Source organism: Anabrus simplex, chromosome 8, assembly GCF_040414725.1.
Source record: "Anabrus simplex isolate iqAnaSimp1 chromosome 8, ASM4041472v1, whole genome shotgun sequence".
NCBI classification, from domain to species: domain Eukaryota; kingdom Metazoa; phylum Arthropoda; class Insecta; order Orthoptera; family Tettigoniidae; genus Anabrus; species Anabrus simplex.
In genome coordinates, this window is record NC_090272.1 from 16,344,784 (window position 1) to 16,362,739 (window position 17,956).

At 37.8% G+C, this 17,956-nt stretch overlaps 1 protein-coding gene across 1 annotated transcript in view; it reads right to left on the reverse strand.

Annotated features, from left to right (window-relative positions):
* Window positions 1-17,956, reverse strand: part of LOC136879203 (WD repeat-containing protein 73) — a 257,255-nt gene that overhangs the window by 108,445 nt on the left and 130,854 nt on the right. Inside the window, exon 4 of the mRNA XM_067152998.2 lies at window positions 4,648-4,738. Within this exon, the coding sequence (XP_067009099.1) occupies window positions 4,648-4,738 (91 nt within the window). The remainder of the gene's footprint in view (window positions 1-4,647; window positions 4,739-17,956) is intronic.

The window sequence follows — 17,956 nt, forward strand, 5'->3', positions numbered from 1 at the left end:
CCCCAGCGTCAGTGGGTAGGGTCTGACACATTCCACTCTGATGAGTCTAGTGTCAGACCTAAGACGAAATGCTGATTAATAGAGCAAATGCCTGAAAAACCTTACATCTGATATGTTTTTGATACATTTTTGACATGCTCTATTGGTGAAAAATATCTAATTCCCTCCTTGGGAATTTAGAATTTTCCATTCGGAATTGCTATGCGGGAAATAATTCCATTGTGGAGATTTATCTCCCGTACGCAGTTATCAGACTGTGCCTCTTATAAGGGCTTCTGATAAATTCACCTGCATATACCCCAGCATCAGTGGGTAGGGTCTGTCACATCCCACGCTGATGAGTCTTGTGTCAGACCTAAGACGAAACGCTGGTCAATAGAGCAAATGCCTGCAAAACCTTACATCTGATATGTTTTCGATACATTTTTGACAGGCTCTACTGGTGAAAAACATCTAATTCCCTCCTTGGGAATTTCAAATTTTCCAAACAAAGAACTGCCCGAATTCTTCCTCCCGATTTCTGTAACAATGTGAATTTGTCCCAGAGAGTAAAAAATTTCTCTCTCTTAATCTTGATCCTGAAAGTTCACTCCTTACTTTAGTGAGGACTAGGTCAGGCACCAAATCATTTAAGTCACACTGATTATAAAGATGTGGAGTTTTATCCTCAAGATCCGGTACAAAGGCATCATCATCACCATCCTCCGCACTTGAAGATGACGAAGACACACTCTCTGGTAACTGTATTGGTGGTTTTGGGACAGGAATATCCGGGTCCATATGGTATGGGGGTTATGGCAGATGGAAGGCAGGGATACACAATGTGGTTTCTTTTTTCGTATTGAACCCGGACACTTCACATACACAAAAATTCCATTTGTCAAAACAATTTCTTTGTTCCTGCTAAGCCATTGGGAAAATTTATCATGTCCAATAACGGACCATCTATATTGGTATTATTAAGCCATTGGGATTCCAAATGGCATTGACGGCAACAACCCATTGTACCACTGCCGCAAGTTTTGTTACACATGTTTTACACACAATATGATGTGTGAAATTCTTGTCCTGATCACCTAACTTCATGTTAAAATATGCCAAGTACAGGCTTTTCATAAATAGCATAATATTTCACTTCTGGCCTTTAACTGTATATAGGCCACGTGTATAACAGAAAGAGTTGGGATTGTTCACACATCACTACCACTTGCCATTTTAACATAAACTAACTCACTTATTCACTCAATCGACTTCAGGTGCACATTGGAGCTTGTAGACAAAGGTGTGACATACATTCTCAGATTCTCCTCTCAGACTACGGAGAAACACAATCTTGGCATTTTGACCTTGTCTGACATTGCGCATGCGCAAGCTGCAACTGTTCTAACTGTTATTCTGGTGTTCCTGTATGATTACCTACTCCCCTCCAAAACAGAGCACATACAATATTTTCTCTCAGATATGTCCATACCTGCATTCCATACAAGCAATCCAAACCTCATTTACAACAACGATGCTCCATTAGCATAAACATGAAACAGACTTGTGACAAATCTGTACGTGATACGAAACAGCTGGTATTAATTTTTACATAAGGACACTAAAAGTAACATATATCACATACAATTACTTTTGCCAGGCCAGATGAACCATATCGTGAATGGTGAATTTAGCTTGGAATGCCGCATAACTACTTCTGAAGACAGGGCAAATCAACCCCAGGGTTAAAATAAAAATTAAAACAGAGAGGGAGAGTGTAGCGTTATTAATATAGAAACTCTTATTGTGTCATATACTTTGGACCATCTACTGTTATTGGACAGTTATTTAAATTGTGTCTATTTTTGACACTTGTAATTATTACTCTCTGCTAATGACCTTGGGTTCCCAGCCTAGTAACTGTGTTGAACTATTATATTACCACGTTCATGTGAGGCTGGAGTTCTACTGTACTTAAGTATTAAATTAAGAAAGCCTTCGTATTTCGTGAACTTGGATTATATCTGCCCTAGCAACTTGGACGCTCGACTACTAAGTGCCGCTTTTGTGTGTTGTAGTTTCTAAATGTGTAATTGCACTGTAGGCCAGCTACAGGGACTGCTACGCTATCTATCAGACTGCATGTAGTACTAATGAGTGTGATGTGACAGTTGCTCGCCAGGGTGCGTATCTAGTCTTCCATGTGTCGCTCCTAGCGGGGAACTGGGAAGCGCTGCATTCTGCGCAGGAAGCCTTGGCGACAAGACGTTGGAACTATGGCGTGGCGGACTGTTGCTCCAACTATGTGTCCACAGACTGGGATACGGTGATAACCCTGAAAAAGCACCACATCTAGGATTTTGAGTTTCTTTATCCTTTTAGTTCTGTAAATGTGTAACTAAGTAGGTAGTTTTATTTGTACTTGTGGAGTGATAATGTTAGGTCAAACTACGAGGTGAGTTTATCTTGGCATAAGGCTTGCTTGTAAGTATTTTAATGTATCATTGCTATTAATATTATTTTACTGTGTGTGTGTTACATTCGAATTGGTGTGGAATATGAACATTATGGACATCTAAGTTTTAGTGATGCTGTGTTTTGCTCCTAGTGTACGTGCGGTACATAACGGTAGGCCATCCTTGTGCTAAGATAACATTTTGAAATTTTTTATTGTGTCCTTGTTTTTAGTTTGTCATTCTCTTCGCTCGGGCTTAACCTTTCGGTGTTTTGCTTGTGATTTTCCTGGTTATGCCCGTATGCATGTGCCGCTTTTCTTTTACCCTTGGCATTTTATTTGTTTTCTTACGTGTGGTATTGTTGGCGTATATTCGTGTTTCGGCTTGTCTCCTTGTGCGAATTGTGTTGCTTGTCTCATGTTTTGGCTATCCTGTGCCCGTATTTTGACCTAACATTGCACCTACATTTCTCTCTATAATTATCTTTAATATTTTATTTACATTATTATTATTATTATTATTATTATTAGTCACCTTTGGTAAGTTGAATTATGCTTAATTTTCTTGGTGAATACTAGAGTTGAGTCTGGTTTAGTTATGTTCTTTCCCTTTGAGGGCTTTAAATTAAATATCACTCCATTGTTGGTGTAATATCGTATAAATGTTATCAGTTTCAACAATACAAGTAACGTTTAGTAGGTCGAGGGTTGGACAGCCCTGGAGAAAAGGATGGTTCCTTATCTTATCTTTTCGTGTGGGTATTGTTGTTATTATCTCTTCGTGCCTGACAGTTATGTAACATTATTATTGTGAAGGGAATGTGCATTGTGTCTGCCGCGATGACTGTATCATGTATTATACTCCATAAATTATTCGTTGTATTGATTTTTCTTCTGAATCTGTTGGTTCTATATTGTGTTCTGGGTTATGCTAAGTGATCTGTTCGTGCTTTTTCCTGATGTTACTGTGGCTCATGTTTACGTTTGTTTACCATGGTTTGGTGATAGAAAATTATTGTAACTTGGGATATATTTCTTTTAAACGGTGCTGTGCGAGCTTGTGTTTGTAACATGTTCGTAATAGTGGCTTAATTTTACTGTCACATACCGTGGTGCAGCCTTCGTATCCGGGTTTGGTGTGGGCCATTTACTTCAACCGGGTGCTGTCACAGTCCTTGATTTGCTAACCCCTCTCTCCCCCTTTCGGGCTTAAATGTTAAAGTTTCATTTAATTTTAGAATACGTCAAACATGTGCGTACCATGGTACCTATGTAGTTTTCCTGATGCATCAGTATATAGGTATATAAAAAAGGTTGTTTGTAAAGAAATGAATGATTTTATTTATTAGAAATGAATTTCCTTCTACTTATATTATTCGTTGGTTTTCTGAATTTTTATTTTACCCTAAATGTTGGGTGCTAATTGTAAGTTCAATACTTTTCTCAGGTTATTTAAATTTTATCCAAAGGTTTAAATTGTAGTGTAAAAAGATTTATTTATTATATTTTATTTTAAATTTTTGAATATTTCTGGTGTCATTTCTTGGTGTGTTTGCTAAGCAATTTCCTGATCCCGTCCTCTCTCATTAAATGGGTAGGCTCCTGGTCCCTACATGCTTCCTCTTGTCCATTTTACTGTCTTATCTTATTTTTTTTGCTCTGCTGAAATTTATTTGCAAGTGCTCGTCCCTATGACAATCGTCATGTACTCATACTTATTAGGGGCGAGAGAAAGAAGCGTTCATTAAATCTGTAATATATCACCTTGTGCAGGTTGACTGTTGTTTCCAACCCATTCCCAGCTTGAGTCGATAGCTTACAACATCTTGCATGGGCCCAGGGACCGACGTTACCTTGTAGTTGGACTGGTGCTCAGCTCTTGTCTGTACTAGTCAACAATGACCACTCGATCCACATGGTTGCTGTTCTCCTTTATGTTTGTTTTCTTACCTGAGGATTGTATTTCATTAACGACAACACACGGGAGTTGTCCGTGATGTTATTAACCGAGCACAAGCGTTTCAGCAGAAAGACAAGTCTTCAAACTGGTGGCTTCGTGTATGGGTATGTGACTGACATATTTGCCAGTCAATGTGATGTTTCATCTCAATTGACTGATTCATCCATTACAATAACCCTCCTACTGAGATGTACATAGTGACAGTAATTTATGTCCCCTTTCCCTATGAAAATGAATAAAATACAGTACTTACCAGGCTTTTCAGAACCGAGATCGTAGATGGCCACTCCAAATTCATTCTTTTCAGAAGTAAGTACTTGCTTTTTTTCAAACAAGACTTCCATCTGAAACAAGATAGTACTGTATCACTCAAAAGCTAGTCTTAGGTGATCATAGCTACTCAGCATTAAACAAATGTATGGGAACTTACATCCTCAGATCTCATTACAAATTCATTTTCAGCAATCCTTGAAAGAATAAGTAAATTTTCATTACCTGTTCTCAGTAGGGCCGTTGTACTCTCATTCCTTAGTTCTAGTGAATTTTATGTATTGTGATTAAAACTAATGTTTGACGAAAAGCAGTTTCTTTCATCACTCTATTATAGCAGTTTCTTTGTCAGATAAAGATACAAATTCACTGGAAATCCCACTGTCAACATTAAGAAAAATAATTGCATTGTCTGCCTTTACAGGTGAGGTTGGGGAACCCAACCCCTATAGGCACGTCCTCAGGAGGCAGATAGGGGGTCCCTACAGTTGAAATACCCAATACAACTTGCGGACCAGCAGGTAGCCCAATTCTCGGGGCTTTAAAATACCGGACACTCTCTCTCCAGGGGTCATAAATACGCAGGGCCCTTGCCCTGGGTTATGGGTGACGTCCTCAACGGTATCTACAGAGAAGATGAACTTCGGTGCGGTGGAGATGGCGGAAGGGGCAAACCTATAGAGTCTGTACTCCAGAGGAGTGGCTACGAAAGGCATCTGTCTCCATGTTAGGGGCAGCCTAATTTTGAACCTGGCAGTAGATCTAAAATGCCTTTGCGTGTGGCGAGCCTATCGCAACAATAGGCTACATAGATAAAGCAGATATGGTGCCTCGGAAAAGGTTAAAGCATCCCCTGCTAAAAGCGACACGCACCTCTTTGGGTGCTGGGGGAACTGTGAGAAGTGGGTAATCAGCACCAAACTACATGAAGATTGCGACAGTGTCAGGGAAAGACAGCAGAACTGGTTGACTTCATGAAAGATAAAGATATAGCCATACTTGGACTGTGTGAGACCAAGAAGATGGGACAGGAGAGAATCCTCTCAAGGAAGGATACACGTTGTATTACAGCAGAGGACCTAAAGCAAAAAATTGAGTAGCCATCATACTCAGAAAAGAAATCCAAGAATATGTGGAATCTACAAAATGTATCAGCGACAGGATGATGGTGATGATACTCCAGTTTGAAAATGGCATGAAAGATCTATTTCAGTTGTATGCCCCACAAGTGGCTTGCATAGATGAACATCTAGAGGACTTTTTAGAGGAAGTGGGGAGACAGATAGAAGATAAGGAAGTGCTGTTGATAGGAGATCTAAATGCACAAGTTGGAATGGAAAGACAAGGAAAGGAAGATGTTGTAGGGCCCTTTGGATATGGAAATGTAAATCCAGAAGGTGAGTTGTTGGTGCAATTTTTCATGAGGAACCAATTGATTGTTGGAAACACCTGGTTTAGCAAGAACAGTCAGAAGATTACAAGGTATGGTTGGGGAGAGAGACGAACAAAGAACACTGGAAGAACCTTTCAGATGTTACAGCCATGCCTGAAGAAGCCTTTGGCGGAGATCATAGAGTTGCGATAGGAAAATTGAAAGTGGGAAAGATTGAAAAACCCCCATTAAGAAGAGAGAAAAGAATTAAAGTATTAAAGTTGAAGGAGAAAAGCATACAAGAAGAATTTCAAAGGAAAATAATACTCTTGGTACCCAGGAAAGAGATGGGGAATGTTGAAGATGAATGGAAAAGATTTAAGGAAGCATTGGTTGGATGTGCAGGAAAGGTATGTGGTAGAACATCAGGAAATATGAAAGACAAAGAGACACACTGGTTGAATGATAGGATAAAGATTAAAGTGAAGGAAAAGAAAAAGACATGGAAAGCATGGAAAACATCATAGACTGAAGAAAGTAGAAGAAAATATGTGGAAGCAAAGAATTAGGCCAAGAAAGTAGTGGAGGAAGAAAAGAGGAAAAGCTGGGCCTTATTCACACAAAAATTGAGAGATGATATGCAGGGTAGCAAGAAATTTATTATTTTTTTTTTTTTTTTTGCTAGTTGCTTTACGTCGCACCGACTCAGATAGGTCTTACGGCGACGATGGGACAGGATAGGGCTAGGAGTGGGAAGGAATCGGCCGTGGCGTTAATTAAGGTACAGCTCCAGCATTTGCCTGGTGTGAAAATGGGAAACCACGGAAAACCATTTTCAGGGCTGCCGATAGTGGGGTTCGAACCTACTATCTCCCGAATACTGGACACTGGCCGCAATTAAGCGACTGCAGCTATCGAGCTCGGTAGCAAGAAATTACTGTGTGGTATCTTAAGAAACAAAAAGAGAGATAAAGTAAACACCAGATTTGTGAAGGATAAAGGCTGCATAATATTAACAAAGCCAGAAGAAATAAGAAATAGATGGAGAGAGTATTTTCAAAGTTGCTGAACATAAGAACTAACGACAGTCATTCAACTGACCACCGGGAAAGGCAATTAGTTGATGAAGAAATTACAATGAATGAAATTGAAATGGCACTAAGAAAGATGAAGAATGGGAAAACTGCTGGAATAGATGAGATTTCAGTGGAGATGATACAGGCAGTTGGAGCTGTAGGCTTGCAGTGGACATATCGGGTTCTCAGGAATGTCTGGGAGAATAAGGAGGTCGCTGAGGATTGGCAAAAAGGAATAATTATTCCAATTTTCAAGAAAGGCAATAATAAGGTATTGAAGAACTACAGGGGATTTACTCTGATATCCCATGTTGCTAAGATAATGGAGAGGATACTGGAACGTAGGATAAAGTTGAGGGTTGAAAATTTTCACACGTTGCCAGTACAGTAGCTAACAAATACTGGTTTGTATCAGAAAGCATCCATCCCAACAGCTACCGATAAGAGAATTGTGCAACTTATAAAAGAGTTGCATGATAAATATTACAGCATTCGAAAATCATATACTCAGGATAAGAATAAAGATTCGTTTAAGCAGAAAATTGACGAGTTTAAGCAAAAATGCTATTTGCTTTTTGACGTAGCGGCTTGCAAATGCCCCATTGTTGTTGACTGCATTTGTAAATGAACCCCTGATTTATGTAAATGCGATATAACTGTCAACTCTGTGCAAAATCAAACAAAATACCTGCTATTGGGCTAAGATTTGTTTACTTATTACGAGCACATGGAATAGGAAAAATTGGAGGGTTGGACGTGTCCGAAACAATGAAACATATTAAATCATTGGAAAGGAGATCGCATGACAGCCATTTAACTCTGGATGATGAATCTGAATCTCATCTGAAACCCTCGTGTTCGTATTCAAATGTAAATAATGTTGAAACTGATGATGAAGACCAATATCTTGGTCGCTATCACCACCTTTACTAGAAGGATAACAACTTTAACTTTATTTTGTTTAATGAACAGTCTTTAGCTGCAGCAAATATTGGGCAATCAAATACCTGTCTTGTGATGAGTTTCTGAGATACAGCCATAGTATACCTATAAGTCGCAAAGTTACACAAAAATGTCATAAAACAAAACAAACATCGAAATACAGTAGATGCAAATGCCACAATAGTACCTGGAAAAGCAAATGAAACACACATCAAACACGAGAGATAAGTGCAGACTGACACTACAATGGCATGGCGTGGTGGCGAGAGTTGTAGGTGAGCTGAGCGTCAGAGTCTTTGAACCGAGCGAGTTACGACGAGCGCGAGAATTTGTTAGATTTATGACAGCTGTTGCGCGAGCGTAAGACCTTAACCGATTTCAACCATTCTTTTTTCTAAATCATTATTGGTTCGAATAAGAGTCGACTAGAAATATACATTTTTCCGAATTTCGGCAAATTTTAGAGCACGTGCGCGACCGGAAGAAACGAACCTATTTTGTTTCTTTCTTTACCCCATTTTATTCTCCCCAATTCGCAACTTTTCTGCGGTATTACGGCTTGGAAAAAGGAATTAGAGTTTTTTCGGCCCACCCTAGTCTGTACTCATGGGAAATAAATTTGAAAAATGTAAATGAAAACTAAAAGAACTAGTAACAGTCATGATAAAGATTGTAATCCTCTTTGGGTATAATAATCTGAAGAATTCTGTATCTGAACTTGATACAATGTCCAATAGTTATAAACAACTGCTAGAGATTGAGAATAATTCGGGTAAGTTGAGTGTTGAGAATTAAATGCTGTAACATTTGAAAATTGATCGTAAGTTTTTTGTAGCGTAAAGCGGTGTCGTAAATCCAAAGTTCAGGCTGGTGCATAATTGTTGAACTGTCTCCTGACGTTACGAACAGTCATGTGTGAATATTCTTACTTGTAGAATTGATTAACAGCTTTTGGGAGGTATACTGTCAGTAATTAAATAAAAGAGACGTTAAAATTAGTATTCTGAAGCACGCGTATGATAAGAAATTTCAGTAGTTGATATGTCAATGGAGAGATAACTTGCAATGCACAAGTAAGCCAGAGAGATGTGAGGAAATCGTACATGTACTCCTATACAACTGTGGTGAACACTCCAGAGAAATGAAGAATGCATGTGTGGTGATAATGGAAGATTGGAGAAGGACAAGAAGACAAAATAGTCGGGAAATATGGGTTTGGAGTTAGAAATGACAGAGGTCAGACTTCTGCAAAAGAAACAACATTGTTATTAGAATACATTAGTATTAATAACAAAAGGTACCAAATCAACTAATTATTATGATAAAACAAAGATATAGGAATGGCTTAAAAATTAAAAAATATTATCCAGGAGCAGACGTATGTTCTGATCACAACCTAGTTGTTGCAGAACTGCGCATTAAATTAAAAAGAGTACGAAGAGCAAGAAAACGTAAATGTTGTAGAGTTGGAAGAGAGGCATGTTAACTCATTGGGCCCAAGCCACGGAACTGTTCCGTGCTTCGTCTCAGTGGACCAAACACTGACCACGGAACTGTTCCGTTGTCTCATTTTACTACGTAATTCAACTTTTCCACAAGAGATGGCAGAGTGAGTTGCATTTGTGATTTGTGCAGGGACTCTTTCTTTGCAATGTTATATGATCTTTACTAATATATATCGATAGTGTGCTTGGTAATATTAGTTTGAAGTGGGCTATTTCTAGCTTTGAGATTCGCTTGTAAACAAGATGGCTGCCAGTATAGAACTGATATTTACCGATATATAACCCCTTTTAGGAAGTAATGATGATTAGGAATGTAATTTTTTCAGTGAAATTAGTGGTAATATTAGTACTAGTGTGAGCAACGCTCCTGAAGAACAAATAGATGTGGAAATCGAAGAGGAAGTGCAAAGAGAAGACTGTGTTATAGCTCAGCAGGCGGACTGAGTACGGTCCCGTGATGCTAATAAAATAATATGTTTTACAGTATTCCTTGTTCCGCAGTCTGTGGTATGAAAGCCTTTTGTTTTCATGTATATTTAAATCTTTAATGGTCTTGTAACTAAGAAATTTATCATGATATGAAGAGACACTATATTTCCTCCAAAATAAATCCCAGCGCCAATGCAGTTTCAATCCAAAATATATGCAGGGCTCAATGGGTTAATGAAAAATAGGACAGACTTAGAAACAATCTCAGAGACAGCAAAAGAAGTACTGGTAACAAAACGAAGGAGAAAAACAAGAAAGGAATGAGTAACTGAAGAAATCTTGGACAAAATGGAAGAAACGAAAAAATGGAAAAACGTACACACTCAAGAAGGAAAAAAGATGTATATAAAATGAAATAACGAATTAAGAAAGGGAGACTGAACATGCTAAGGAAAAATGGATCAGAGAAACCTGCAGCAAAACAGAACGATTGGAAAGTGAAGGCAAGCATAACTGGCGGTCATACAAATTTTAGTGAAAAAAAGGAAGAGTATGTATAGGTATTTTAAAGCAGACACGGGTTCTAAGAAGGACATTCCCAGAATCATTAATGAACAAGGGGAGTGTGTATGCGAGGATCATCAAAAGGCATAAGTATTCAGTCAGCAGTCTGTAACTGCTCCTAACTGCTCATTCCAATCAATGCCTCAGACTAGGGATTGAACAGCTCGAATGCTATGACGAACCAGTGTGTTACGTACCAGTAGTATCAGAAAATTTATGAACCAGAGGAATGCCATGCTAAAGAAGAAAGTTATCTAGCTCCCCAGCTACTTCCCGCCAATATTCAGGCAGACTGTTACACTTGGTACGACCGGGTGAGTTGGCCGTGTGGTTAGAGGCACGCAGCTATGAGCTTGCATCTGTGAGATAGTGGATTAGAACCCCACTGTCGGCAGCCCTAAAGACGGTACTCCATAGTTACCCATTTACACACCAGGCAAATGCTGGAGCTGTACCTTAGTTAAGGCCAAGGCCGCTTCCTTCCCACTCCTAGCCCTTTCCTATCCCATCGTCGCCATAAGATCTATCTGTATCGGTGCAATGTAAAGCAAATTTAAAAAAAAACACTCAGTACGCAGCAGTAATCCTATCTATCAGAGATGAATGGCAACAGAAGACAAAGCACAGCACAACAAACAATGGTCAATATAATGTTATTGTTGATAAATTTTATGAGCTTTCTGTATTGTAGACCTTCACATTTAGTTTTCTACCGACTCTGTGATATTAGGGCATCTTATAAAATTACTTACAGCGTAGGCTGTAATTCCTTATTCTCCGACTTTAGATACGGATTTTCATTAATCCTGTTTACCCATTTTCTCGTGACACGGCGCTGATATGGGCTTAGTAACAAAACTCCAAATTAATGAATATCTCTGTGATTATAGCCGGTATGGTAACAATTTATAAGACATAAATGATCGGAATTTAATCCCGGTACTATATAACTTTAGTTATGTAGTATTTATCAATACAACCACTAATAACATAATTATTTGGCAATTAAATTTGAGGCCTTCCCCTAAACTACCATTTCACTTAGCGCGAATAAAATTATTTATGGCCTAGATTATAGAGAGTTATTTTCCGACTTTGCATACCGGTTTTCATTAAGATAGGGCCACTAATAACAAATATTTGAGAATTCCATTTTAGGCCTTCCACTAAACTATAATATCCCTCAACGTGAATACAATTATTTATCACCTAGATTGTAGCGACTTATTCCCCAACTTCACCTACCGATTTTCATTAAGATACGACCATTAATAACATAAATATTTGAGAATTAAATTCTAAGCCTTCCCCTAAACCACCATTTCACTCAGCGTGAACAAAATTGTTTATGGCCTAGATTATAGCGTCTTATTCCCCGACTTTGCATACCAATTTTCATTAAGATAGGACCACTAATAACAAATATTTGAGAATTACATTTTAGGCCCTAAACTACCATTTCAGTCAGCGTGAATAAAATTATGTATGGCCTAGATTGTAGAGACTTATTCCCCGACTTTGCATACCGATTTTCGTTAACTTTTCTTCAGCCGTTTTCTCATGATGCGTGTACATACATACATACATAAATCACGGAAAAGTAAAAAGTGCATTTCCTTGTTACTGTGGACACAACTGATACAGAAATACTATCCTTTTTAAATTCTGAGCGATGTACATACAAAACTCTTATTTTATATATATAGATGTTTGCAAAATTAATAACTGGTTTGACAGAAGGCAGTTTGGGTTTAGGAAAGGTTATTCCACTGAAGCTCAACTTGTAGGATTCCAGAAAGATATAGCAGATATCCTAGATTCAGGAGGTCAAATTGACTGTGTCACGATTGACCTATCTAAGGCATTTGATAGGGTAGATCATGGGAGACTACTGGCAAAAATGAGTGCAATTGGACTTGACAAAACAGTGACTGTTTCTAAAAAATAGAACTCAGGGAATTAGAATATGCTAAGCCTGTAATAATTACGAGGGGAATTCCTCAAGGCAATATTATTGGACCTATATGTTTTCTTACATATATCAATGATATGTGTAAAGAAGTGGAATCAGAGATAAGGTTTTTTGCAGATGATGTTATTCTGAACAGAGTAATAAATAAGTTACAAGATTGTGAGCAACTGGAAAATGACCTCGATAATGTGGTGAGATGGACAATAGGCAATGATGTGATGATAAACGGGGTTGAAAGTCAGGTTGTAGTTTCACAAATAGGAAAAGTCTTCTCAATTTTAATTACTGCATTGATGGGGTGAAAGTTGCTTTTGGGGATCATTGTAAGTACCTAGGTGTTAGTATAAGGAAAGATCTACATTGGGGTAATCACATAAATATTGTTCCGGGGTATCTGTGGAACGCAGAGAGGTGAAAGAAGGTGCGGGCTTGAATGGGTCTAACTACAATAACAAGAATTGAATTAAAATTTTAACAAAAGTTATATTTCTTTCAATATTAAAAAAACTTAAAAATTTCCACTAGGTGAAATCACAATGAAGAAATCAGGTACAATGCCAATTTTGAAACGAGACTTGGAAAAATTTAAGATTCAGAGCTTTAACTATTTGGGCTTCAAGTCTCCAATTTTACAATTTTTGAACTACCACCTCAAATTTACAATTCAATGTGAGGAATAATTTAGTCAAGGGCAGAAATCCCCTAATTCAAGAGTACTTGCTCTTTAAAATTACAATGTCTAGCCTCCCAGAGGCACCCTTCACTATTACAAAACTTTGAAAAGAGCTCACAGGCTCTCAGTTACTTCTAGCCTACACAAGGCAATCTCTGGTGTCTCATGGCACAACTTACAAATTGAAATAGTTTTACACAGGGGTATCTAGTACCCAACCTACAGAGTCTTTGCGAAAAAAGAGCACGTTAAATAAACGGCCCGAACACAAACTGAATGGAGGCATACACAGCGCTCCTAGATGATGAAAAATTACAAACCTACAGGGCTCTATGCCGATGAAATAGGGGCTATTCCCAAACTACTGAGGTGGCTCGCATGGAAATGACTTTACGTTTTCATAACTGTTTTCTTCCTGTACTGTATTAGTCACCTCAAACCAAGATGAAGGGGAGCTCGAGAGGGTAACTCACTCTCTATCCCCGATTTACAGTTAAAGACTTTATGAAATTTTTACATTAGCCAAAAGAGGATTTACATTAAAGAAAAGTTTGTTACATAGTTAAAGATTCGGACCTTCCCCTCGGATAAATTCGTGGAGACAGCAAGAAAGATAGAATTTACGTGGCCATTACCTGGTAGATGTCCTGCCTGCCTTAACACACACACACTTAGAAAGATGGCGATCAACTGACAAGGTAGCCAGAAAAGCCGCAGTTTATATACCCTCAGGGAAGGTTTAAGAGAATTCAGGACTAATCCGGCCACACCCTCTCAATTTTTATTGACAAATTCAAAGTGAACAAGAAATGCGGAATTGGTTGAAAATTAATTACACAAATTAATGATTGGCCAGATTCAAAACTGGCGGAAAGAAAAAGAAGTATTGCCAACCCAAAAATAAATGAACATAGATTCAGTTATAGAAAACCTAGAAATATGAAACTTCTTTAAGTTATAAGTTCTTCCACCTTACACCAGAGTGCATGATCATAGTTTTTTGGTAGTGACATCTGTGGAAAAATGTCCAAAATTCTTGATATATAGCAAAATAAAACAAGGAGAAATTCAATCAGTTTAGGAAACTTCACAATAACACAATAACTTAATATTTCAGTAGTGACATCTTCTGTTTAAAGTTCCAAGTTCATGTAGTATCAGTTCACGTTTTGATCTATAGAGGAGTTTATTAGGGCGCTTACTTTGAATGAGCGGAGTTGAGGTGTACCTCCCGGTACAAATATGATTGTAAATAAAGGGTACAGATCTATGGTCATGGTTATGAGGGTGTTTAGGGGTTGTATTAATGATGTAAAGAAGAGGGCATATAAGTTTCTGGTAAGACCCCAACAAGAGTATGGCTCCAGTGTATGTGACACTCACCAGGATTACTTGATTCAAGAACTGGAAAAAATCCAAAGAAAAGCAGCTCGATTTGTTCTGGGTGATTTCCGATAAAAGAGTAGCTTTACAAAAATGTTGCAAAGTTTGGGCTGGGAAGACTGGAGAAAGGAGACGAGCTGCTCGACTAAGTGGTATGTAATATAGATGTTGATTCCGATATGGAACCTGAAACATTTGTCCCAAATGAGTAAATTTATAATACCAATATAAATGGTCCGTTATTGGACATTATAAATTTTCAAGCTAGAGTTAGCGTTGGAGCTGTTGTGGTACACTCGTTCGTCATCAGGTGGCTCGCTGTATGCTCCAAGCAGGAGCTGATGACAACATTACTGTGTGAGAAGTAACAGAGAGGACATCAGACGAAAATAGAAACTAATAAACTGCAACGAAACATATAGGATTATTACTGTAGTTATTGTAGAAGACTTCCTCATGAGACGTGGAGCAAAGTTTTCTTGACATGGCATGTCTATAAGTACGGGCCACGAAAGAATCAATGTTAACATAAACATAACTGTCTATTCCTCTTGTAGCAATTTTCAATTACCTGGCTCATCCTGTGGTCTGAAACCACACTGGTTTTCATCCAACTTCGCACTCTCCCTTCCAAGATGCCAGTGAACACCTTGCCTGGTGTACTGATCAATAGCTGTTGCAATCCTTCCTGTTCCCCTGCTTATATATAAGTCCAATGTACTAATTTGCCCAATCAGAAGGCATACCAACACTCCACACTAATCTTATTTCTCATCCCTGCCTTCCCACTATATTTCACCATAGAGTTTTGTCTGTACATTACTCAGAATTTAAATAATATGGTATTTCTGTATCAGTCGTCTTCACAGTAACAAGAAAATGAATTTTTTAATTTTTTGTCATTTCTGTCTGTCTGTCTGTCTGAATGTATGTACATGCATCACGAGAAAACGGCTGAAGAAAATTTAATGAAAATAGGTATGAAAAGTTGGGGAATAAGTCGCTATAATCTAGGCCATAAATAATTTTATTCACGCTGAGTGAAATGGTAGTTTAGGGGAAGGCCTATAAAAGTTAATTCTGAAATATTTACGTTATTAATGGTCCTGTCTTGATGAAAATCGGTATAAAAAGTTGAGATATTAGTTGATATAATCTAGGCGATAAACAATGTTATTCACGCTGAGTGAAATGGTAGTTTAGCGGAAGGCCTAACTTTCATTCTGAAATATTTATGTTATTAGTAGTTGTATCTTAATGAAAATCGGTAGGCAAAGCTCGAGAAAACGTCGCTACAAAGTAGGCTATAAATAATGTCATTAATGCTGAGTGAAATGGTAGTTTAGGAGAAGGCCAAAAATGTAATTCTCAACTATATATGTTTTTGTCACCGGTGGTGAGTTGATAGTTGGCGGAATCATTTTTTACTTGTCAAAAGAAACTAAGGAACTGACATTTTTGAAGAATTTGACTAAAATTTTTGTTGCTGTTGTAAAAATTATGTAAAATTTGTGTGTTTTATTTCTGATGTTGTATTTTGAAGTATTTTCAGGACTCACTGAAGAGACAATTATTTACTTCATCATTGACATTGGTATTGGAGATCTCCAGTAATATGTTTGTTTGTAACCCAATTTTTTGTATCACCCTGTAGTGCCACGTGGAGGCTTCGATCATGAAATCGCTGAGTTTCGCAATCGAAACCTCTAGAATGAATTTCCCACATTACCATATACGGTGCTGTAATTCTATTGGTGAAAATAACACTAATTTGTATTGGTGAAACTTCGGATCGAAACATAGGTAGCTTCCCTGATTGGCTGTTTGAGTATCTGAACCACGCTCTGCTACCAGATGTTACCCCCCTTTTAACAGAAGAGAGCACATAATACAAGATACATATAAAACACGTAATTATTTGATAATGCAAAATAACAAACCTTACAGAACGATATCAGCCGATGATAAACCAGGAAAACATCTTAATTTTTACCAACATGTGGCTTTGCAGGATAACCAACATGACAACTAGGGAAAGGAAGTATGGGAAGCAGGCTGGGAAACCCTACAGAGGATGAGATCTTACGTGACGTTGTAGGGAAAGAAACGTGAGAACATTAACCCTTTGTCTAATTTATTCAACATATAGAATTGAATCAAGGTATGAAGTGCACAAGGTTAAATACATCATTAATTAAAAAAAAAATCAAATTGAACCACGAGGTTCCTATCAGTGTTTCTTCAGGAAAGTGAATATTTACACAAAATTACAATAACATTTAAATAAGTGAGCATGATTTCGATGTTGAAATTTACAATGAAAATTTAAAGGGGACAATGACCTAATTACAAACATCATACAAGGAAGTTGAAAAATGTTACAAGGGAAGGAAACAACGGAAATAAAATTTAGCGCAGGGGCCTATAGAGAAGCAGTCCTCTCCTAATACACATCAGTGAGGGACGCAAAGCTCAACAGGTGTGCACTAAATTGATACAGAATTACTGGAGGCAACTTGGAAGGAAAAAAAATTAAAGTTCACAAAAGGTTAATAAAAGGAATTGCCTCCAAAATAAAGGATATGCTTAGCTGACGAACTACGGCATTACAAAATCAAAAGCGGTGAAAACCAGGGTCTAAGGCAAACTTCGAACAAATGAATTTACATTTTAATTTAACACTTAAGAATAGAAAACATGCTTACCCCGGGATGGCTGGAGCTGGTGAGCAGACCACCTTACAAGGTGCGTCCGATCGTTACGACGTACGAAAACCAAAGACGCTGAACAGAGCCTTGCTCTTGCTAAGGAGCCAAAAGGCCGGAAATTGGGAAGCTACCTATGTTCGATCCGAAGTTTCACCAATACAAATTAGTGTTATTTCCACCAATAGAATTACAGCACCATATATGGTAATGTGGGCAATTCATTCTAGAGGTTTCGATAGCGAAACTCAGCGATTTCGTGATCGAAGCCTCCACGTGGCACTACAGGGTGATACAAAAAATGGGTTACAAACAAACATATTATTGAAGATCTCCAATACCAATGTCAATGATTAAGTAAATAATTGTCTCTTCAGTGAGTCCTGAAAATACTTCAAAATACATCAGAAATAAAACACACAAATTTTACATAATTTTTACAACAACAACAAAAATTTTAGTTGAATTCTTAAAAAATGTCAGTTCCTTAGTTTCTTTTGACAAGTCAAAAATGATTCCGCCGACTATCAACTCACCACCGGTGACAGATTTTAGTGGTCATATCAATAAATACTACATAACTAAAGTTATATGGTATTAAATTTGCGATCATTTATGTCTTATACATTGTTACCTTATAGGCTATGACCACAGAGATATTCATGAATTTG